The sequence below is a fragment of the Phalangium opilio genome, unplaced genomic scaffold, assembly GCF_054372755.1.
Source record: "Phalangium opilio isolate 3A_F unplaced genomic scaffold, DU_Popi_V2 ptg000354l_1, whole genome shotgun sequence".
Taxonomy (NCBI): Eukaryota; Metazoa; Arthropoda; class Arachnida; order Opiliones; family Phalangiidae; genus Phalangium; species Phalangium opilio.
This window is the reverse complement of record NW_028324229.1, coordinates 1,002,778-1,026,893: the sequence shown is the minus strand read 5'-3', so window position 1 is coordinate 1,026,893 and position 24,116 is coordinate 1,002,778. Positions and strand designations below refer to the sequence as shown.

General features: G+C 36.2%; 2 protein-coding genes across 2 annotated transcripts; one reads left to right on the top strand and one right to left on the bottom strand.

The window, feature by feature from the left end:
- The first annotated feature begins 17,550 nt into the window (after positions 1-17,550).
- Positions 17,551-22,351, top strand: LOC149602668 (cytochrome P450 3A14-like). Its single transcript, XM_089860808.1, has 12 exons — positions 17,551-18,199; positions 18,274-18,388; positions 18,440-18,615; positions 20,002-20,098; positions 20,169-20,221; positions 20,287-20,512; positions 20,594-20,825; positions 20,895-21,037; positions 21,109-21,200; positions 21,265-21,462; positions 21,587-21,896; positions 22,163-22,351. Coding segments are annotated over exons 3-12 (1,428 nt in total). The 5' UTR covers positions 17,551-18,199; positions 18,274-18,388; positions 18,440-18,613; the 3' UTR covers positions 22,238-22,351.
- On the bottom strand, positions 22,328-23,647 carry LOC149602667 (uncharacterized). The gene is made up of 3 exons (XM_089860859.1): positions 22,983-23,647; positions 22,789-22,915; positions 22,328-22,644 (listed from the first exon to the last, which is right to left on the bottom strand). Exons 1-3 carry the CDS (start codon positions 23,265-23,267, stop codon positions 22,403-22,405), a joined length of 654 nt encoding a protein of 217 aa, XP_089716985.1. The 5' UTR covers positions 23,268-23,647; the 3' UTR covers positions 22,328-22,402.
- Between the last annotated feature and the right edge of the window lie 469 nt (positions 23,648-24,116).

Below are 24,116 nucleotides of genomic sequence, written 5' to 3'. Positions count from 1 at the left end.
AAATAACAAAGAAAAGAATGAAATATAATCCTAAGCTTGTTATAGGTTTCTTTTATCTCGGTCTATAGCTTGAAATCTCCTTTGTCTAATCCTTTAACACAAAGTCAATCTCGTGATGAATGCGCGTGGACTTGATTTCGAGCAAAAACCACTTAACTTACAATTGAAATTAACCTGGAAGATACCTGATACTCGCTTTAAAACTAGAAACACACGTGCCAGACATGGTTTGCTATAATTTCGAAAAATTTTGAAACTTAAATAAAGTTGGTCTAGTTGTCCCTTTTAAAGTTCTTTTGAAAATAGCGTGCATTTACAAATTAAGTTAATCCCAATTCACTACCACTTTAATTCGATATTCCTAAGAAAAGGTTGCCAAACTACCAGAAAGCGCTACAAAAAAAATGGTGAACAATCTTTAAATTTAAGAGGTAACATCGTTGATGTCTTTTCATAATCCGACAAAATTTTCGCGCGACTTTTAGGCGTCTATTTTACGATCTAGACAAGTTTTTATCCATCCCATTAGCAAGTGCCTATAAGTATTCTTTATTTAAATCACATTCTATTCTTTGGCCGCGGCTAAAAAAAATTTTAAGCCCTTCGTAACCTATATTTGATTTAATATGTTTAAACCGATAATGATTAACGTTAATTCTCGGTTTCTATAGCGCGCGAACTATGGGAATATATAAATTCCCCTAATTTGGGTAGATTATTTCCCGCCTTTATTCCTTTGATGATCTTATTTAGGTACAGCAACCCTTCTCGTTTATATATATATATACTTAATTCTTATAAGATCTTCGTCCCATTTAAAGCTGGTCATGGCGTAATTTTGAAAGGATTTTCAACTGAGAACCAGTATTTTCTTAACCCCTCTCTTTGTCTATCGGTGACTTTAATGTCGTTGAGGGCCCGTTCTTTATTTTTTTGATCCCGAATTTATAGACAGATCGTTTTTATAACCGTAAGTCAAGATTTTTAATCCTCCTACATCAAGCTATCTTCAAATATCCTCAACTAAGAACCCATAACGTTTGAGGAAAGAAACTGTGTACGCGATACAGCCGGTTCGAGCCACGAACGTTCTCTGGTCTTTGATAAGTTCTTTCTTCAACAACTTTATTATATTTTAGATAGGCCTCTATTTAGAGAAAGAATGCTTAATTACTCTGGCCTTGATTGTTGTAACCGCAAGTATTTAGTATCGTTAAAAGGGGACAAATAGGACTATAACATACTCAAAGGGTTATCCCGTATCTCTAATAGAACCAGAGTTCTAAAGTGGTTTATGTGGAAAAGATAATGTAAATCCAGGGATAGATTTAATTTTAGAAGTAGGAATGGAAAACGATTAGTATTTACTTCAGTCCGACTCATAGCCCAGTGTAGAGCCCCTCCCTCCAACACGTAAAGAAAACTTTAAGTTATCCCATTGGCTCACTTAAATTACGTTTTGATGACGTTGCTGACGGGGACGGCGAAAAACACGTAATTCCTTTTTACCTCTGTCTCTATGAGATACCCCTCCGTCCCGTGGAAGGGGTCCGGGACTTTGACGCGCGCACAGATTACTCTGTTCTACATTCCTACTTCTAAAATTAAATCTATCCCTGATTCTTTTAACACTGAACCTTTAGTTACCGAAAAATTTATTAAAATTCTTCATTTCGTGAGAAAAAGGTTATGGCGAATTTGTGATTAAATATTCTCAATATATATATATTTCGGTATATTTCATAAGAAACTTCTTATTTATAGCTACATCATCCTGATATATTGCTTATAAATCCGGCTTAATCTTTATAGACCCAATTGTTCAAGCTTTCTTTATATTATGTAAATTTTTATAATTCCTCCATATTTTTGAGGTAAAATCTCTTCATCAGGGAAAAAACGCCATGAAAAGATTAATCCGTTTGCACGCGAGCTACAAAGAAAGAAGTTTAAATTATGTTATTATCTTAGGCGGGGCCTTCTTTTTAACTCTGAACTCTTTTAACTACCACGTAAAAGGTCGTCTAATTATGAAAATACAGGATGTGTTCTAATTACTTATAGGCCTAACCTTCTTTAAACAAGTTTCAATTTTCAAAGAAAGAAAAAAAATCCCTTTTTTTTAAACCGTAACGAGTGAAAGTTTTTTAGATTACTATCTTAACGCAAAAACCACTTACCTTTTTTTAATTAAGTTACTTATTTTTGCGTAATTAACCTGCAGGTTCACGAAACTTTTTGAAAACCGTTTTCCCTGACATTTCCAGGTGCAAGGCCACCTAACAACGGCAGGAGTGTTAATATTTAATTTTTTTTAAGTAATAACCACGGGAGTGGTTTTATAGTTGAAGCAACCCCTTCATAGCAAACATTCTCAAGTAATTTCCCTGAATTTTAATAATAATTATAACTTTTCCTGAAATTTTCCAAAAATTATTATCTTCTCCGAATTTTTCTAAGAATTATAACTTTTCCTGAAATTTTCCAAAAATTATTATCTTCTCCGAATTTTTCTAAGAATTATAAATTATCCTGAGTTTTAGTCAACAATTTATTACCCTGATATTACCAGGTTTTCCAGGTGTATACGAACCCTATTGCTAAATAAGTCTTTAAAATTTATGTTTAATTTGCCTTAAAACACGCTTCGTAATTCAGGGAATGTATCACACTTCAGTCAATCAGCTTTTCACTCTCAAGATACGTGGTTTATGCTTTAACTTATAACTGACTCTAGATGGAAATCATGGTTAAGAAAAACATTCCCGATCTAAATTTATTCCGTTTGAAAAAAAAGGTGTCGAAGAAAATGTTTAACAAAGCACCTGATTCAGTGGTATAGAATGCGTTAGAGAGGTACATGTATAACTTAGTTTTTAGTGAAAAAAAGAAAAAAAGTTGTTAAGTTCTCGCCTTTCAACTAACGAGAATCAACGCCCTCCGATTAGAAAAGCAAAAGAGTTTAAAAAGAAGCTGGAAATTACGACCTACGAACCAATTTCGCTATGGGTGAGAATTAACACACTGTCGCACTTTCTAAAATTAATAGATCCTTGGACTTCATAGTTACCAGGACACCCAAATTTGCTCCGCATTGTTTGGAGCCATATCTTTGTTGTCCAAGACAGAAAGGTACTCAACACACCAAACTCTTGCCCGACTTTTGAAACCAGGGGCTATTATTTACTTTATTCACTGGCATTGAAGTGAAATTAATGAGAAATTGGTGACAACGGAAGTATATAATACTTTTCTTCGAGAGAAGTGTACCATAAAGCGGGGTAATTGTAACATGATTCTTCCCAACATCATCTAAACATTTGGAGTGCCCAAGGTTACTATACCGAATCACATACGCGATAACTAGTTCCCTCATCATTTCTCTATTAGCGCTTAACTATTTGCCAAGGCGCATGCGCTTGTGCGTTGTTGTCCTAAGTCAATACAATCAAGGTTTGTGGGATGATTGCTGTACTAAACAGTTATAGAATACCCCAGCACGGTGCGATAGTTACCCATCTGTAGTTGGATGAGTAGCAAAGCAAACAAAAAGGGTGCCTGAGCCTGGGAAGAATCATGTTACATAACTAAAGTATTAAGAGGATACAGAGTGTCATCCTTCTTGTATTATCCCCTTCTGGTGGCAGGGAACCATACCTAACCTAACCCTGGAAGAAAATAAGTTTACAATTAAAGACCTACACAATTCGAGTAAAAATACTTTCATATGCAAAGTATGAAGTTCACACTTTAACACTCATCCTTGACTCTCTAATTCTTAATTTTGTGTGTACCAACCAAACCTATTAGAATAATTACCATTTCCGGTAAAGTTGTATAGTTGTATCATCACCAATAACACCGCCATCACAGAAAAAAATATTAAAAAATTAAACCAAGAAAGAGTTTACAACGTGATACAACAAACGTCCTCCCACCCGTTTAGCGTGCCCATGAATACGAAAGTAGTTCATCCGTTCATCATAAGGGGCGAAATAAGTTAAATTTCACCTTCTTTTTCAACTCAACCTGCATGGGTATATATGTACAGTCAGATTTGGTGGTTTTTGGGTGGTACCTCTAGAACTTATCAGTATATATTTACAAGGGTTGCGTTTTGGCAAGGAAAAACATTAAGCATTGTTGGGTATCGTGGGCGAATTTTTCCTCTTTTCTCGCTTTTACGTAAATTGTTTTATAATTTGGGGCTTTTCAAATTAACGGATGTCAAGAGTTTTTAATTGGACTGAAGAGAAAGGCTTAGTCCTGATACGTGTGAATCGCGAACACGAACTGAACGGGGTTTAAAGAGTCGTTTACTCGCCTATCGTAGGTGGACGAAGGCGGGTTTACAGAGTACTTGCAATCTTGGGTGTCAACTTATCCACCAATGTAATTTGAATGATGTGTCTTACATCCCGTTAAAATTAAAGAAAAAATTTAACTCTAGAAACCTTTAAAGGAACAATGGAATTGTTTTTCGACTATGAAAAATAGTTCGCGGTTTGCTATGGTATGCCTGGAATAGTCAGGGACTTTTAAAATTGGTTTGAAATGTCAACAAGTTCATGGTATCAAAAAGGGATGATAGAATAAGGATGACACTCTGTATCCTTTAGTTATGTAACATGATTCATCCCAAGCGAGGGATCCCTTTTTGTTTGCGCTACCGAAGGGAATTACAGTGAAAAAAATCTGTGGCAGAACTGTCAGTTTATTTACCCCCAATTAAAATTTTTGAATTATTTCGGTTTACGCTCTTTAAGTTAGTTAATGAAACTTTACCTTTAAATTACTTTAATTTACTAAGGTTAGCGGAAGCTAACCCGTTTTCAATTTACCTACGCCTTCTGTATATTATATTTTCTTGGAGAATTTATGAAAAACAAAAAACCTTTCAAAACATCAATTGTTTCTCATATCGCTGGGTTGAAAATGAAACACGCGTACCTAATTGGAAAATCAAAAAGGTGTATCTCTTATATATTACGAAGAATGAGAAAGAAGCAACGCCAAAATTGAAATAGATAAAACACTGATTAGATCATCGTTGTAGCTGTTGTTTCCAAATTTCTTTTTAAGTAGGAGGACGTAAATAAGTATATACGGTTTGCCCTAACTGTAAGGGCGGCTCTGGTGTCAAGAGGGTCATCCGAGTTCGTCTATCTCTTTCTCTCTTAAAACCCTCGCTTTCGTTAGTTACAAAACATTCAAAATTAATGAAATCTGTAACCTCGCCTAAAGTTCTAAACGAACCAAAAAGAACAAAACAAAAGTAAATAAGTCATGAAAGTTATGGAATACTAACGGTTCTATTTCGTTTCATAAAGTACCCTCATATCTCTCGGTTCCCAGGCGCTCTTTTGTAGTGTTCTAGTTATATTACAAGCTACATAAGTTCATAAGATATGCTCCATAAGTTTTTCACTGGTTACAAACTGGAACTTGTCATGCAGTGGCGTAGGTCATAGATTCGAGGTAAAGCGACGCCTGGTGAGGCGCTGTCAAAGGCTTAGTACCGACTAAATAGGACTAGATGGACTGCAAAATTAACCGAGTGAAGTCAATTCTCGCGTCGTTCTCGAAAATTTCTACAAATTAATATATACAGTCAGGGAAAAATAGAAACGTCAGGGAGTTTTGAATTGAAAATGTGTGACAACCCTGGAGTAATATAGTCAGGGAAAAATAGAAACGTCAGGGAGTTTTGAATTGAAAATGTGTGACAACCCTGGAGTAATATAGTCAGGGAAAAATAGAAACGTCAGGGAGTTTTGAATTGAAAATGTGTGACAACCCAGGAGTAAAATAGTCAGGGAAAAATAGAAACGTCAGGGAGTCTCTCAGTAAGTCTCTAGTATTGCGAAGTATAGATAGTGTCGTCATACTTGTAACATAACTTACAAGTTGTTTACTTGTCATTTTTAAAGACAACATTTCTACAAATGAATATAGACGGTCAGTGGAAACCTAGAAACGTCAGGGAGTTTTGAATTGAAAATGCGTGACAACCCCGGATTAATATACTTCTGAGTTAAAACAAAAGGAAGAAGATGTTGCCGGGTGCACCGCGATCGGAATTAGAAGAAGAAAAAAAAAAGCGAGGGAAAACAAGCGAGTAACCATGGTCGTCTGCAGCCTTCTAGTATCGGTTAAACATCGAGGACGCCTCCTTTGGCGCCAAAATAGGTTGAAACAAAAGACTGTATCACCCAGTTTGGTTACGCCCCTCGTCGAAGATTGCTTCGCGCTGTAACGACTCTCACACCAACGCGATATGTCCCGAAACACAATCATATATAGAAAACGCGCGTGATTGTTGGATCGCGCGGGGAAAAAAGGGTTATAACCAGGATACGCGAATGACTCAATAAAGGTACACTCATAGGATATGAAAGTTCCCTTTTCTGGAAGAAAATTTCGGTTCAGAAGTTGAGAATTTGAATTGATATTATAACAACATACCACCACAAACAAATTGCATCCGTTTTCTATATTTCGCAAAAACATAGATATCGTTAAGTCTTGTCCGTTCTCAATGCGAATGTAATATGATTTATGTTTTTGAAATGACGTTTTCGCAGGTGTGAATGAGGTTGTTTTCTAGATCTTTATCATATAGATAGACAAGTAATATAAGGGATTGGTTATAGTCCCTTTCTCCCTGGTTAAAAAAATGGTTCACCCGCTGAGATGGACAGACATGAAATCATGGTAAAGACATCCAAGGCAATATTTGGATCCCACCATAAAAATAACGTATTTTTCTTATAAAAATTCGAACCTCACGGAGACATTTAATCAAAATCACTATGGAGACCTTTGCTCGAGAACCTTTATTGCAGACGCCCCTTTTGCTCTTATGGCTAAGACTTTAGATTCCTATGAAAAATAAAACTATTTCCAAACCGAGCATTGTTACATGGAAATGGAAGAAATATACAGGTATCATCGACTTGAAGTCTTTCTGTTTCTCTGGAACCAAACCATCTGATTGCGTGGTTTGGTTTGGTTTGGTTGAAATTTATAAAAAGAAACATAATTTAAACCATCTTAAGAGGGTCCAATATGTATTAACCGTTAAAACTACTGTAGGAACCTAAAGTTGTTGTAATATAAACCTCTGGACATTTGAACGCTTCCTCGATTTCAAAATGGAAATACCTTTTGAATATTAAACGGAAACTTCGTAAACGAAAACCGAAATGAACTCCGGTAAATATTTGAAACAAGCTATGGGCAAGGTATATAAAAATTAGGTCCAAACGCGTGAAAAAATGGGAGGAGATGGAATCTTGGAACATTCATTAGGGTGGTGTCGGCACGCCCATGACCCCGCATGCTGCGTTGAAAGTCCGTCGTTGATACCAATCTCCCAAAGTTTAAATCGATAGTCTAGATAATACGACGTGGTCACCCAAATATGCCAAACCGCCTTCTCTATCTCATACTCGAGTCTATTTCATTGATGAAACTTCAAATTATCTTTGAAGGCGGCTTTGAAATAACTTGGAAGATGGGACACCTCAAGTTAATTACTTTCCCATGAGTGCAAGCAACAGGTATTGAAACTTTGATATAGCTGACCGTTAAGTTTGGAAAAACTCAAGTATGGTAAAAGGAAAAGAAACAGGTATATTAAAGTGTTTCGCGGTGTACATTTTTTTTCGATAAATTTTAATTATTTTCGTCACTTGAATTAACTTTGGGTGGGTTCGTGTCAATTTCAGTGATTTTCTTTAAGGGAAATATTTCAAATTTGAAATGCTGTTCGATTTGATGAGTAATTTTTAACTTAACATGATGGTATAAGATTGCTTATTCAGGAAGTATCTATATTGATGAATGATTATCGTTACTCGTAGATCGATTAGAATTAACTGAAAAATATCCTGATTTGTTCTCAAGAACGTATTTTTTGTTTTTACCTACCAAAATTTCAAACCTCGGTAATTTTATTTTGGTGTAATTTTGATCGCTTTATCAATTAGATTAAACTTTTGATGTATTAATAGAAATTGAAGTCGATTAGAAGAAGTAAAATACTATTTTCATCTCTCAAGTCTCAAGCATTACGAAGTGTGGGTAGTGTCTTACCAGGGATAGATTTAATTTTAGAAGTATGAATGGGGAACAGAGTACTCTGGGCGCGCGTCAACGTTCCAGACCCCCTTCCACGGAGGGTATGAATGAAGAGGCGGGTCATAGCGACAGAGATAATTACGAATTTTTCGCCGTCCCCGTCAGCCACGTCATCAAAACGTAGTTTAAGTGAGCCAATAAGATAATTTAAACTTTTTATTACGTGTTGGATGGAGGGGCACTATACTGGGCTATGAGTCGGACTGAAGTAAATACTAACCATTCTCCATTCCTACTTCTAAAATTTAATCTATCCCTTGTCTAACTTATGGACCATATCTTATGCTAAAATTAATATCGAAAAATATTTATACGCGGGGGTGTGCCAATCAGTATCCTGTTTCGGATTTAGTCCCTCAATACGCGTTCGACGCGGCGAGACTTCCGTCTTTGTTACTTAGGGCTATAAGATATACGACCACGATAAATATTGAACTTTGTTAAACGCGATACCAGTTCACGTTAATCTAGATGAATATAATTCACCATAATGAACTAGGCTTATATCTTAGACCATGCCACGCGTTAAAAATCATTAGTTTTGAAAAATGATGTATGTTTTTACTATAAACAACTGTAATTAAAGAGCGGCCGTCATTATCGCGATACGTTTCAAGATCGCCATCACGATACCTGTACAAAACGCCGTGCGCTTCAAACAGTATAGCACATGAAGAAATTCTATTTATCCTAATGATACCTAAACTATCTACTAAACTTCGTAGCCTCGCAAAGGTCTTTAGATGGAACGAGACAATTGCGTAAATTCATATTTCCTCTTGTAACGTTTACATGCACGATAGCAAAATACGTAATTAATAACGTTAAAGATTGTTTAGAGATAAATTTTCGTAATTATAGAGTGTTTTAAGTTTTGAAAAGGCGAAGATACTGGCGGCCTGTTAGAATTCGGGATCACCCAGAGACTATAACAGTATACAGGTATAGAAAAATCAAGGCAAAAGATAGAGATCGGTGTTTGATGGGCGTTTTTTCGGATGTCAAGATTCATAGTTGGGTGAGTGCTTCAACTTGCTCGAAAAACGAAATGAAAGCAAAGTTTGAAATAAGCCTATACTATCAAGAGAAAATAGAAAAGAGTGTATAATACTTGGGTCAAAATTTAACTTTAGTCCTACTTTCTACGGTTCTACCTCGTTTGAGGGTCTTCCTTCAAGTAGCCAATCAGCAGGCTAGAGTTTACAAATTGTGTTTTTGGAAAGAATCGCTACTCGACTGCCGCCTCTAAGCCCGTAGTCTGCTTCGCGGGAACTATTTTTTTCTCCCTCTCTAAAAGCTGTGAGGAGGCTATCCTCGAAGGGGGGAGGTCGCCACGCTCATGCCACGCTAGAGTGGTAGAAATCTAACACCTCAAACGAGGCGCAACACGCGAAGGCATTAGTATCATACTCTCTCTATTTTCTCTTGATACCAGGTTTGGGGCGCTCTTTTTTCTCTGCAATCTTGTTATATTTCCGGCGACCCAGAAAGTAATTCCAAGGTAAATGTAGCGTTGACTTAGATGTCAGTATCGCGCACTTGTATTGCAAACTGTCCTGAGTTTAAGGGACTTAACTGTCAGATTGCTGTGCAGGTTGAATTCTATGCCTGGGCATACATTTCTCTCGAGACGCGTGTAACCTTGTTAAGGAAATAAAAAAAAATAAACTTCGTTTTGGGCGCGATCTTCTTTTGGTTTGGTTGGTAAAATGAAAAGTGTAACGCCTTTGAACGAAGGAATACACACGCCGCTACAATTCCACCACTGACGGTTCAGTTGGTTTATGTACAATTTTATGAAGCTGAATGAGTGTTGTATATTTCTTATTATTTTTAAGGGTCGACCCAGTTTCGTTGGTTTATGTTTTAAACGGATATTCAGGGCGAGGGTGTTTCTTATAAGTCTGCCATAAATGAATGGGGATGTTCTTTGGGTGCACGATTTTGAGTCGAAAATGTAGATTCTATCTCCATTTTGCCCTAAGGGCCACTGTTTTCGAGTTAAGATTGGAATATTACGAATGACCCTTTTTTAATTAAGAAACTGAATGACAATGATTTCTAATTTAATTAAGGGGTCATCCCTAAAATACTAATCCAATTTTAACTCGAAAACAGTGACCCATGTGGCAAAATGGAGATAGAAGTTACATTTTCGACTCAAAATCGTGCACCCAAAGAACATCCCCCTTAATTTATGCCAGACTTATCAGAAACACCCAGAAAATAGTTGAGATTTATAGTTTCAAATAAGCTACAAGATACACAATCGATATATAGCCAATTTAGTTTTAATTCAACATCGCTGCTTTGCACTTTTTAGGTAAAAATCATCTACTTCCGTTCTTGATTCATCGACATTTCACCTTGATTTATAATGAAAAAAATGTATGAGAGCCGGAAATAATCCCCAGCACCTCAATCTAAATTTATCAATTTATTACGAATCATAATTTCTATTCTACACTATCCTACGTTATTATTTTCTCAATTCGTGTATCTTGACGCGGTTTGTTCCAAGGTTCGTGTTATGGCTCGGTAGAGTCCGACGCCGCCGATAGTACGCCGGCGCGCCGCCACATTTCTAGTTTTTAACCCTGCCGCCGCCGTATGTACTTTTAAACAGCGCGCCGCCGCGCCGCGACGCCGAAATATCACCGGCGTACGCCGGCGTGCCAACCAGTCTTGGAAATAGCACAGGTCCAAAACCAGTTTATTAATTGCTCGGACCAGTTTTTTTATACTAAATCTGGGGGTTACTGGTCCTTGGGATCAGTTTATTAATTGAGAACTTTTAAGAAAATTGAAGAGGGACCAGTTTAAAAATTCTAGTCATTATAAATTTGTACTCCACGGATCTAGACTCCTAGCCTTGCCTTCCTTGCTACAACCACAGCCCACTCGATCACTCTTAGGCTTTACACGCCAATGTTTTTCCTGTGTAAAAGCGCGTGTTGGTAATTTTGGGCTTTATCGCTCGAAATCGAAGGAGCCATTTTTAGCATAGTCGGCCATGGGAGGAACGCAGTTATTTAGCCAGAATTTTGAAACTACTGGTTCAAATCTCTTGAAATTTTAAAGAGATGTGTAAAACAACGTTTGCTAGTTTTTGGAAATTTTCCAAACATTTCCTTTTATAGTTTTTTTTATAAATATTAGAACGAAAATTAGCCCTAATTAAATCAAATCTCTTGAAATTTTAGTGAGAGGCATATTGCACGGTTTCAAATTATGATGCAATGTTTCAAAGTTTTCAAACGAACAATTTTCTTCACAAAATTCATTAAACTTTTGTTTGTGCATAATCCTACAACCTATTTAGTCGCTTAGGAAAATTTTAGGAAAAGAACTATTCGTTTCAAATTTTTGAAATTTTGTACGATAATTTAAAATCTTTCAATATGCCTCTCACTAAAATTTCAAGAGATTCGAACCAGTGAAACTGAAGGAAACAAATTTAAACTGTTTGAGACAAGGCCATGGTTAATTTTCGTTTTAATTTTCTTACAAAAAGCTAGGAAAGAGAAACATTTTAAACTTCGCACAAAAATACCAAACATTATTTTCCAAATCTCATTAAAATTTCAACAGATTTCAACCAGTATTTTCGAACATGGACTGATCTTGTGCACACCACCACTTCACAACTGAGAACTACATACGACATTAATCACTCGTTGTGAACATACACGCCTCTAACGCCGCCGCCGCCATTAAAATTGTATGTAACGCCGCCGCCGGCTTATAGAACGGCGCGCCGGCGGCGCGCCGTCGCCAATATGCCTAAACTGTGCAAACGCCGCCGCCGACAACTTTTTGGCGGCGTCGGACTCTATGGCTCGGGCGCTCTGTGTGGCACGAAACGGAGGAAAAAGGGAAGAAATAAGCGAACGTACGCGTCAAATATTCCGATGATTGATTGGTCCGATACGAATAATGATAAAAAGATCTGGACGTCCATGGCCCACGTGGATCTACCACATGCTGGAAGTTAGATTCTTTTTAACGTCATTTAAGGTTCTCTATGTATGTATGTATATTTTTTTCATACCCTTTATTTTATTCATCCACATGACGTACCTGTACTTTCGAATCGAGTCAAAATGATCGTGACAGGGCTAACAAACTACTACAAGTACAGTACAATAAAGTTGCTCTTGATCCGGGGTTACGGTTGCGCGTGAGGTGGTGGCCCCGCTCAAAATAATCTACAATTCTAGATTCTAGTATAGTTAGTCATTTTTCTCATTTCCCATAAATAAACTATTTGTATTGATGCGAGAATTGACGTAAGGTTTCTTTAAATATTGCTTTGTCAAGAAATGATATCTAGTTTATTAGGGAGAAGGTATACATTCGCCATATTTCTAGCTTTATCTCCAGTCCAAACGTAGGTCCGGAGTTAATCCCCGCCTCTAAATTACAACCAGCATCTCATTGGTTCTTGAAAACCCACGTCAGCGCGACGCGACGCGAATGACGAAAATTACGTATTTTCTGACTGATTAGAGGCGAAATAGCCCGGCCTCCTTTTACGTCCCCACTGTGTTTTGAAAGGGGACTGGGATTATGGCGCGCGAATACTAAGGCATCTTAACCCTTCTCCCTAATAAATTAGATATCACTTCTTGATATTGTAGTATGCGCAATAAGGAATGGGAATTCTTCATGCCCTCTGTCCAGAACCGTCGATAGAGGGGAACAATTCGGCCGGGGCCCGTACCCTCTAGGATAGTCCGTAAAATACTCTAATCTAAACTCGAAAACAGTGGCCCGGACGGCAAAATTCCCCTAAATCAGAAAAAACCTGTGTATATAATTCCGTTAAATAATAAAACTAAGTTTGAAATTCCATATAGTATATCTGAGTTTGAAACTTGGTGTTGAGTGTTGAAAAGCATTCCCAAATATAACACCAAAAGTCAAAGGTAGAATTAAAATTGGTAGGTGGTAAATTTGTAGGGAAATTGAATTATACCAAAGCTGAAGAGAGCTTTCCACGGCTATCAAAACTATGTTCCTCTTTTTAAACTTGGAGGGTCAGTGAACGGATTCGGTTCCATCATAGGGCTATGCAATACCATATATACCATACCATTGGAATGCGGCTCCGAAGGCGCTAAAGGCTTTATTTTTCAACGGATTTGATAATTAAAGTGGCTCGATTCTCCGCGGTAGGTCACAATACTATCTTGAGCCCTATACGCGTACCTGAGATAGGTATTTAAAGGCAAACGAATTAAAAAAAAGTTCTTTTCAAAACTTTCAGCCACTTTGCTTTATTCAATCGCCGCCTCGTGCATCGTACACACACAATCCATACATGCATACATACACGCGAATGGAATTATGGGAGATTGGGGGAGGGAGGGTAGTAGGGTACTTTCAAATCCCTCCTACTTCTTTTATTATCCATTTCATCCCTTATATACGCACCAATGGTAATATGAAAATTAAATGAAGTTTAAAATATAATTATACAATATTTGAGGTGACCAATTTAGATATTGTACAGAGAAATCAACACACAGGGATGAGGCTGCCATAGAGAGCTTTCAGATGGGATAGTAGTACGTCACACCCTCCCAAGTCTTACCGCTGTTCTGGTAACCATATTGGGTGGTCTCAGCTTCATTCCTGCTTTAAACCCACCAATATGGCAGCGTAAATTATGTCACCAGACTCAGCTCCTCCTACAACTGAAAGCACTCTATTGGGGCCGAGGTACAGGATATGATGTGGAAATCGACCCAAAACACAAATTCATTAAAGTGATATTAAATTTCTTAAATTAAATATGTTAAACTGATTCGAACCAGTCAGATATTTTTCTTTCAAATCATGGAGTAAACTTGGTCTGATATTCCAACGTGTTCGATTTTAGGCGAGTAAATAATTTTACACTAATTACTTCACTTAAATTAAACATTATCATTTACTCGTTTATTAGATTGGAATTTCTTGCCCCTTTTGGTTTGAAACACACTTTGAAAGACTCGAGTCAGGCCGCGTAGCAAAAGCGGTTGACGAGCAGTGAGGGATTCGAAAAAGGCTTGATGGATGGCGGTGACCTCTCCCTATTACTCGCATCTCCAGTTGGCCCGGGGTCAAACTACGACGAGGAAGAAGACATTCTCTCCTTCTTCGTTCGGGCTTTCAGTCAGTGGTTTAGTTCGGATTTAACTATTCGAGCGTGATGACTTTTGGAGAGTTGCGTAATGTGTAATGTCCCGTTTTACATTGGCCAAAATTTCTTTTTTTATTCTTTTATATTCTAAGATATTTTTATTTTTTTACCAAATTTCCATCTTGACCCCTTTTTTGACCTTTACGATGACGATTTCTCTTTGAATTTAGCTTCTCTACATAGAAATTGGGCGTATACGGAATTTAAAGTAAATTTTTTTACAAGTTAAAGCAGGACATTGGGTTGTTTTTTAAATGAAATTTTTCCCTAACGAGCTCGAAGATTTATCTAAATGGAACCTAGTTAATTAAATGACTCTGTCTGTATACGAGTATTACGTATACAGCCACAGTTGGATGCCAGAAATTTTAATGGATTTTGATGGGCAGCTAAATTATTCGTCTGAATTAAAATTAATCTGAATAATGGATTGTTGCCGTGATAAATTCTAAAGATTCATTTATAGCACGCTGGACTTTTGATCAAAAAAATACTTGTATTAATGAATGAAATTAATCGAATAATTCTAGGGCATTTAAGCTGCTTCTTTGTATCGTTGACTATACCTTTAATCTAGGATTCTGGGTAAAACGCAAGCAGTTTCCATGAACCTCCTTTGTTTTCCCTGTTTTGTTTTTTACTCTCTGATATGTGCACTAAAGTTATGGCTAGAGACATTTCCTCCAAAGTTTCTTAACTTTAACCGCGTTTCAGAGTTGCCAGTAATTGCGAGTGCATCTCAGGTTTGGAACACGAATGATCTGAATCGAACGGAACTACAAACTTTTCTGTCTATTGTAGATAGCAGAAATACATAGAATTCTTCAACTTGGGATATTTAACGCCTAGGCCATTTTTTGGACCTTTCTGCTTGAATTAAAAAGGAAGAAGTGTAGAAACCATCACCCTGACGTCAGGCATAATTTATTTGAGCTTAGAAATGGCCTGATATCGACGCGGCTTGTGACCTATGCGCCCCTTAACAGAGTTATATCAAGAACTGAGGTCTAGTTTATTGGGTAGAAGGTATAAATCGTCACATTTCCAGCTTTACCTCTAGTCCAAACGTAGGTCCGGAGTTAATCCCCGCCTCTAAATTACAACCAGCATCTCATTGGTTCTTGAAAACTCACGTCAGCGCGACGCGAATGACGAAAATTACGTATTTTCCCACTGAGGTGAGGCGAAATAGCCCGGGGCCTCCTTTTACGTCCCCCCTTGTATTTTGAAAGGGGGACTGGGACTATGGCGCGGGAACACTTAGGCAACTTATACCTTCTTCCAAATAAACTAGATATCACTTCTTGATGATACTTAAAAATTGGTTTCGGGAAATTTCCTGATTAGTCCAAAGGTAAGTCTGAACGAAACCGTTGGTACTGACCCCTTAGTTTTGAGTGTTCTAATCCGCGTTATAAAATTGGCAACCCAACAAATTGGTTGACCTCTTAGATCCACCCAGGATATTTTATGTTATACCGGTATTGGAAGAAGAAGCTCCATTAGTCAGAAGAAAATCGGAGAAAGAATATACTTTTCCTCCTTAAATTAGCAGAACGAATTGGCGCGAAAATGTTTTTTCCTTAAAAAAAAGGAACGCGTTCTCGATATCTTCGAATTCGTATCAATCAAATTGAAATTTAGTTTTTTTCACGGTCATCCACAATCGCTCAAAAATCTGTAAAATTAAATTACTTTCTGACGTATAACACGTGTTTCCGGCCCCCACAAATTGATTTCGTTTCGCTGTTTTTTTAAATGGAATTTAGTTTAAAAAGGTTAAATATTTTTATCAAGGGGTGTTATAACACCTTGACCTACCCGAACTATTACCGATACATCATGGCTAAACATAGTGTGATGGTCTATAGAAAGGTGTGAGTCGGTAATTTACCATTCCTAAATTACCGGTAATGTAGTGAATACCGGCGGTAACAGGTTCGTACGCAAGAACATGGAAATTTCAGTGAAGTAAACTCAAGCAAAATTTCGCAAGTGAGTGGTACTGAAAGGGGAGGAGCTATGGGGATGTGACGTCAATATTGGTATAGTCTAACTTGCACGGCCTGAGCTGACGACTTCCAATATGGTTGGCTAACCAAGGTAAGAGATATGAGGGTGTGACGTCACTAGAAAGTTCGTAATAGCAGACTATTATCTTGAATAATAATGAAAAATCATAAAAATTAACGTTTGTGTAATAAAAATGATGGTAATTTAATTATGTACAAATCAATTCGTGTAATGTAATTTTACATTTATTATTTTTTCTATCCATGAGTCGTCTGCTATTTAAATTTAGTCACGTGATAATGGGGTAATTTTATCCTTGGTTATATTATTAATAACGCAATTTACAAGAAGGTAAATTGATAATTTTTCAATTTCAATAGAGTCACTAAAACTATTAATAATAATTTCCCAAGGCGCGTCTTACTCAAAAGGCGAAAATACTCTGAAATTTAAATGATAACTATTTGGAAAATATCATTATTCAAATATTTTGCTCCCGCATCAGTAAAATGGAATATCGTTTTGTTGAAGCGAACGCGATACAAGGCCGACCAGTATTAATATAAACGGATTGCGTACGTCCTTTCGTTTTTAACTAATTCGGAAAATGAGTATTTACCATTTTCTTTTCAAGGGATAAGATGGGCCACTTGTAATTTTTACAACTTAACCACGATATAAAAAGAGGATAATAATCGTTTACAATTGAAAAGTCACTCTTTTTGCTTTTTCCTACGAAGAATTGACCTCGACCCGAGCAACTTAAAGGAATACTAGCACCAAGAAGTGATATCTAGTTTATTAGGGAGAAGGTATAAATTCACCACATTTCCAGCTTTATCTCTAGTCCAAACGTAGGCCCGGAGTTAATCCCCGCCTCTAAATTACAACCACGTCAGCACGACGCGAATGTCAAAAATTACATATTTTCCGACTGAGGAGAGGCGAAATAGCCCGGCCTCCTTTTACGTCCCCTTGTATTTTGAAAGGGGGACTGGGACTATGGCGCGCGAATACTAAGGCATCTTATACCTTCTCCCTAATAAACTAGATATCACTTCTTGATAGCACCTTAAACCTATCACTAAAGACATTTGAAGTCTTTTTACTTCAAAGACTCGATCGATTTGCGTTGATTTCGAAAATGGTTCAGTTTTTTCTTTTCTTTTTTAAGATTTAATTCTTCAAAACCGCAAAAATGGGAGAGATTACAGGTTTGAGGTTAAACTATACCTTTAAAATCATATAAATCACGGCACGAATTCGCTTGTAAAATTCCACACCAAAAGACCCTGTAGTAATTGCGGAGATGATCAAATTTGGCTTCTCTCAATATGTTTTTATAATTCGGATTTCCTAATTTCCAAAAACTCAAACACTTCAACATTGAATACCTCCCCGACGTTGAGAGATACGAGATTCATCCTTTTCAAAAGGATTTTAGATTTAGTTTGAAATGAACCCGAACGTTTCCAAATACCATAGTCTTTACCAACTTGTCCCTTATTTGAATATAAGAAAGTAAAAAAAAAGAAAAATTAGGACAACTTGGGTGCTCTTTTGAATCTAGCTCGTAAAGATGCCTAATGTTTTTCTTAGACATTCAAGATTTTCACTAATATATAGAATTCCCGCATCTTTTTCACCCTTTCAAATCTTTATTTGCGTTGGCTAAGTGTTTCTAGTTAATTTACAGAAGCTTTCTATTTCTTGAAAATATATATATAGCAAAGAGAGCTGGGTAAAGATTGAAACCCGGTCAGGATATTTTGGTCACTTTTCAAGCCGCCATTTTAAAAGATGGCGGATGAAATGAATATTCAAGGCACAAAAACGAAAAAATATACAATATATAAAGTACAGTATATTTATATATATGGTTTTTCTAAATTGATGTACATTTATGTATATATATTTGTTCTAAATTATAGCGAACAAAATGTTTAGTTGTAACTTACAGACGATATTTTGTAACTTGGCAGACTTTTTAAATTCTGGTCGCCATTTTCCAAGATGGCAGCTGATTTGAAAAATATTCCTTATGGAGTGAGTACCCAATATACTAAAGATTAGCTTCACTGCTAAACCTAAGTTCAGCTTCCTCTGTAAAGCCATCCATTGGTAAAGCGGTTTGGAGCTAGAGCCAGGAGATTACGTAGGATTTCTAAAAACTTTTATCCTGGTAGACACTGTGCTGTTACCTTTCGGAAAACTCGGGAACTAATCCGAAAAAATACACCTGGTTTTTGGAAACGTTTCAAATAAATTTAAATGTAAATGTAGCCTAGGAATACGCCTATGATTTTTATCTGTTTACGAAGTTTTTTTTCGAAAGTTGGTTTTAGTTACGGTGTATAATCTTGCGAAGGAGGCGTATAAACACGAGTCAGAAATTATCGAATAACAAGTTTACTTATTGGTTTCTAATTACTTTAAACTATTTCTCGTGCATTAAAAAAAAACAAACAATTTATTATTACAAACACGAGTTAGACATAGGCATATATCATTTTATCTCCACTTATTATTACAACTAACTCGTTTGATTAAGAAATTAGAAACCTAGAATATCAAGTTAAATTCATTATTTTCGTGGTAGAATAAACTTTGATCAAGAAGCGATATCTAGTTTACTAGGGAGAAGGTATAAGATGCTTAAGTATTCGCGTGCCATAGTCCCAGTCCCCCTTTCAAAATACAAGGGGGGACGTAAAAGGAGGCCGGGCTATTTCGCCTATCCTCAGGCGTAAAATAAATAAATTTCGTCATTCGCGTCGCGCTGACGTGAGTTTTCAAGAACCAATGAGATGCTGGTTGTAATTTAGAGGCGGGGATTAACTCCGGACCTACGTGTTTGGACTGGAGATAAAGCTAGAAATGTGGCGAATTTATACCTTCTCCCTAATAAACTAGATATCGCTTCTTGCTTTGATATTGAATAAACTATTGCACTAATGAACCCGCCTTAATCATTTATCGTCTCTTTAATTGGAACTTTATTCTTCAAATATTATCTGTTTTTAAAGATAATATGGTGTAAGGTTTAAAAAAAAATTATTCCGAAGGGTTTATTCCCTTTTCATGGATCATACTTTTAGTTTCACTTTCAGTGCTTGTCTCCTTAAGCGAACTATAGTATAAAATCGTTGACACACCACGATGAAAATTCATTTTGAAACCAAATTTGCTTACGCAATAAAATATAGTGTTTCTGAAAAATTCTACCTATCGTTATTTTAACTACTTTGAATTTATCTGAGATTAAGTAGCTCGAGTTAATAAATTTTATTGGACTCTCGATCATTCGCATAAAAGATTATAAAGCCCATTTAATAATATTACTACCACATTCATAATATTGGCCTTCATCCAAATTACGTTTAATTAAAATCAAAAAGTTTCTCAGCTATTTTGTCGGTATTTAAAAACTTAATCGCCATGTACGAAGTTATTTTCTTCACCGTATCTTTAGTTGCGGTTACAATATCATGGATATGGTGAGTTTAATTGCTTTGTTTTAGTTTTGTTTTCATTTTTTCGCGCCAATTCTTAGGCTAAAACGTAATTGTTTAATTTAGTTTTAACTTTAATCATAAAATCAGTTAATTAAATTGCTTTGTGACCGTTTAGTCATGGTTTCTCCTGTTACTTTTCTTCAGGTATCGCAAACGCGTCATGTCCACGTGGAAGAGGTTAGGTGTGCCCGGTCCCAAGCCTAATTTTATTCAAGGAAATTGCTTGGAAATTAGAGAAAAAGTACTTTAGCTTTATTTTCTGAATTTAATTTTACTGAAATTTAGTTATTAAATTATTTGACAATAAATAGGGTCTTCCAGCTTGTCAAATTGAATGGACTCAATTGTATGGAAAAGTATATGGGTAGGTTTTTTAATAGTAATATTTATTTAATTACGGGTTTAATTTAACTTAAATTAATTTGTTAGTTATTACGTCGGTGGAACCCCTTATTTGGTTATCGGAGACATTGACCTAGCGAAAGAAATTTTGAAAACAAATTTCGATGTTTTCCCGAATCGTCCAGTTTCTAGCAACGGTTTTATGATTCCAGTTGGAATGGAAACCAAACAGCTTATATTTCAAAATAACATACGATGGAAAACCCAGAGATTTAATTGGAAGACGTTTTTTAATCCCAAAAACATAGAAGAGGTTAGTTATACCAGCCCTTCTGGTTATACTATTTTTTATTAAATTGAATTTTTATCTTTTAACATTTTCTATTACGTTTAGATCTTTCCGTATTTAGACAGCGTAGTTCGGGAATTTTTATCGCAATTGGAATTAAAAGACGAAGTTGTTGATGTTTACGCGCTATACCAACGTCTTACTATGGTTGTAATTGCTAGAATTTTATTGGGTGCTGATACATCTGACCCAGGTAATCATAACCATCCTTCGAAAGTTGTGGAAACATTTCGTACAATTCTGACCAATAAAAGCAGGAAATTTCCAATTTCAATCGGTACGATAATAATTTAAATTTAATCCTTTGTTTACGTTTTTAAATTTTTTAATTATTTATTTTTTCCAGCTTGTTTTCCCGAATTCGATTTTATAACTATACCAATTATACGTTTAATTGAGATCGTTAAAAATCTCCTAAATAAATCTCAAGTTTACAACTTTATCTCGGATTTTAAGGAATTTATTGTCAAAAATCAGAGTAGAAATAATGTACGTAATGAAATTTCTTGTTTTTACTTAATTATGGTTTAACTCTAAATTAATATTTTGATAAACTCCAGAATCAACCAATTGATTTCGTTACTAAAATGTTGGGACAAAAGGTTCCTGTAGACACTCTAGTCGCTGATTGTTTTGCTCTACTATTTGGCGGGTAAGTAATTCGCCTAATTATAAAATTTTGGTATTTAAATTAACTAATTTATTTAATTTTAAAGATTTGAAACTATAAGCGTCACTTTATTACACGCAACACGCGTGTTATTGAAAGAAAGTCAAGTTCAACAACGGCTAAGAGACGCCATTGAAGTGGAGAAATATTCCGACGCGTCTTTAACTTACTCGAAGTTATCTGAAATGAGATACTTGGACGCAGTCGTCAAAGAAGTTCTCAGATGCTATAATCCAGTGCCAGGGTAAGTTTTCAAAATATAATATTTGACAAATTTTTGTGTTAGAAATTAAAAAATTTTTGGGGAACAACTTTGTCGATGTAAACCAACCAGAGCTTAGGTTTTATATATATCATTATTTTTTCAGCTTTATCAGACGTCAATCTATCAGTAACTTCCATTTGAACGGCGTTAAACTACTGGAAAAGGGAAGCGTAGTCCAGATTCCCATGGCGGTTTTGCACAAAAGCGAGGACCACTGGGAGAACCCTTCCGAATTCAACCCTGAAAGGTTTTTGACAGGCAAGGGAATCTCACCGGACAGCCTGACATTTGCGCCATTTGGAGCCGGGAAACGCAACTGCGTCGCTATGCATTTCGCCATGATTACCATGAAGTTGATTTTATACAGATTAATAAGCGAGTTTCATCTTGCGCATGAAGATGACGTGACAAGGGTAAGATATATCATATGTTCAGTTTGCCTACTTGAAGAATTGATATTTTTTTTAAAACCAATGCTTGGTTTAAATTTAAACTTTATTTGGTAGTGCGGTGCAAATTTACAACCCTTGCTTGTAAATTTCAATATTTTTAGATGGTTTATAGTTGAAAAAGTCTGTTTTTGCAATGCTTATCTTGAAATACTTTTGCAATCCCCCATTCCTTGCTTTTTTGGCTTCAAAGCTTACCAGTTTTAAGTCCGAACTTTTCTTAATTCTAGGAAATTCCGACTAAAAACAGTATCATAAGAATGATGCCTAAGAGTGGACTAAAAGTCAAATTGCGAAAAAATTAACTTAACAACTTTTTAAATCATATTTTATTTTTTTCAAACCAAAGAAAGCTATGACGTTTTTAATAACATTATTATTATTTTTTAATGTATATATATATATATATATGTATTTAGGTAATGTATAATATTTATGTGAAATATACGGAATCGTAACATTTTTATCATTTAACAAGAACCGCTGCAATTAGGGTAAAAATAGTGAACGTGACGGTAGGGTAATAGCCCAACTCCAGGTGCAAAATGATTAGCGGAATTTATGAAACAGATTTTTTCTTTGGTGCTGAAATCAACGGATTGACATTCGGCGTCTGCTAGACATTCTTTCATGCAATCGATTTCCGTTTCCACTTTCTTTTCCGCGATGTTATTCTGAGAAATTCCCTTATTGGGTATCTTCACGAAATTCACTATTTAAAAAAAAAATTAGAAACAATGATTGCTTGAAACATTCCAAAATAGGATGACACGCTGTATCCACAATTACCCCGCTTTGTGATCATACAACACACTTCTCGCGAAGAGAAGTATTATATACTTCTGATTTAACTTACTTTTTTCGCATAATGGTCCGCAAGTACCACACTTGCAGTTGCACCGGAAACCGCGTTTCGTTACGATGGTAGGTAATTGTGTTTCACAAGTCCCGCTGTTTTGGCATTGAACGTTGTCACAGCCATCCTATATAGTAATATAATACCTTTCGTTAGGCCTAATTAAATAACGCGCGAAAAAACAACAAACTTACAGATCTTATGTACTGCTCCAATGTCGGCTCATCGGTAACGGCTTCGGTTAACATGGTGCATTCGCCATCCACTGTTTTCCAGCCCTTGCAAGTATCGAAATTTAAACATTTAGTAGCGCAATCCAAAGGTATTAAGGGTTTATTCGACTTGAAGTCGAGTTTCTCGGTACCGCTGACGTCAAAAGTTGGAAAGAAGTATTCGGACTTGATCGGTATTTTTCTACACAAAACTGCGGTACATAATGCAGCGACGAGGAAAGACCAGAAATACTTGTCACTTCCCATCGAAAACAGTTTCTTCTGAAATAATTTCAGTTTAAGATAAATTAAGAGTTGTTAGCTCGTAGAGTGATTTTTAGACTTTTGACCCTTCTTTTGAACAGTTGCTTAGCGACTGAAGAATTCTAAACGTCTTTCGTGGACAGGAAGTAAGGCGATTTCCGGTATACGTGCTAGGTCACTTCCGAAAAACGTTTGTTAAAAATATAACCTATACCCGTACTCTGGAAAAAGGTATGTACAGAAATAATAAATATTATTAATGCCCCTGGTCGCTGGCTTCACCCTGAACATTGGTGTATTGCGGGTGAAACATTTCTACAGGCGTTCTATGGGAAACTAATGTTAACGATCTGCGCCTGGTGGGTGGCTTTTCATACTTTATTTTAAAATTAAAATTTTTAATAGAAAAAATAATCTAGGCCTATTTTATTATCAAAGGCAATTAGAAAATAACAGAAAGTAAGACATTGGAGTGGTTCAAAGCATTCCTAAGTGTCTAGAATGATATTTACGACGCCAGGTCTAGCTTCTTTGGTGCTCTACTTAATGACATCTTTTTCCTCTCCAATAATTTTGCTATACAAAATATTATGGCTTTTGAGGAATTCGGGGGTCAGGGGCAACGTGAATCACACGTCGCCACCTTTGCCTCACTTTCTGTTAATATTTGGTATAATGTTACCATCAACTGTAATGTAAATTTATCTAATATAAACCATGAATTTGGTTTGGATTTGTAAGATTAGCATCCGGGTATTTGAAACAAACCACGACCAATTATGATTCGCGCCTTTTATTCTGAATGGCTACGTAATAAAGAATATGCTTTCCAATTATTTAGCAGCTTCTAGC

Bases quoted from the DNA above. Each gene is read 5' to 3' on its own strand.
- LOC149602667 (XM_089860859.1), bottom strand. From the start codon at position 23,267: ATGGGAAGTGACAAGTATTTCTGGTCTTTCCTCGTCGCTGCATTATGT. The intron at 22,916-22,982 runs GTAAGTTTGTTG...ATTACTATATAG, and splicing joins TGGAGCAGTACATAAGATCT to GATGGCTGTGACAACGTTCA. The intron at 22,645-22,788 runs GTAAGTTAAATC...TTTTTTAAATAG, and splicing joins CGGACCATTATGCGAAAAAA to TGAATTTCGTGAAGATACCC.
- LOC149602668 (XM_089860808.1), top strand. The intron at 20,222-20,286 runs GTAGGTTTTTTA...TTAATTTGTTAG, and splicing joins TTGTATGGAAAAGTATATGG to TTATTACGTCGGTGGAACCC. The intron at 20,513-20,593 runs GTTAGTTATACC...TATTACGTTTAG, and splicing joins ATCCCAAAAACATAGAAGAG to ATCTTTCCGTATTTAGACAG.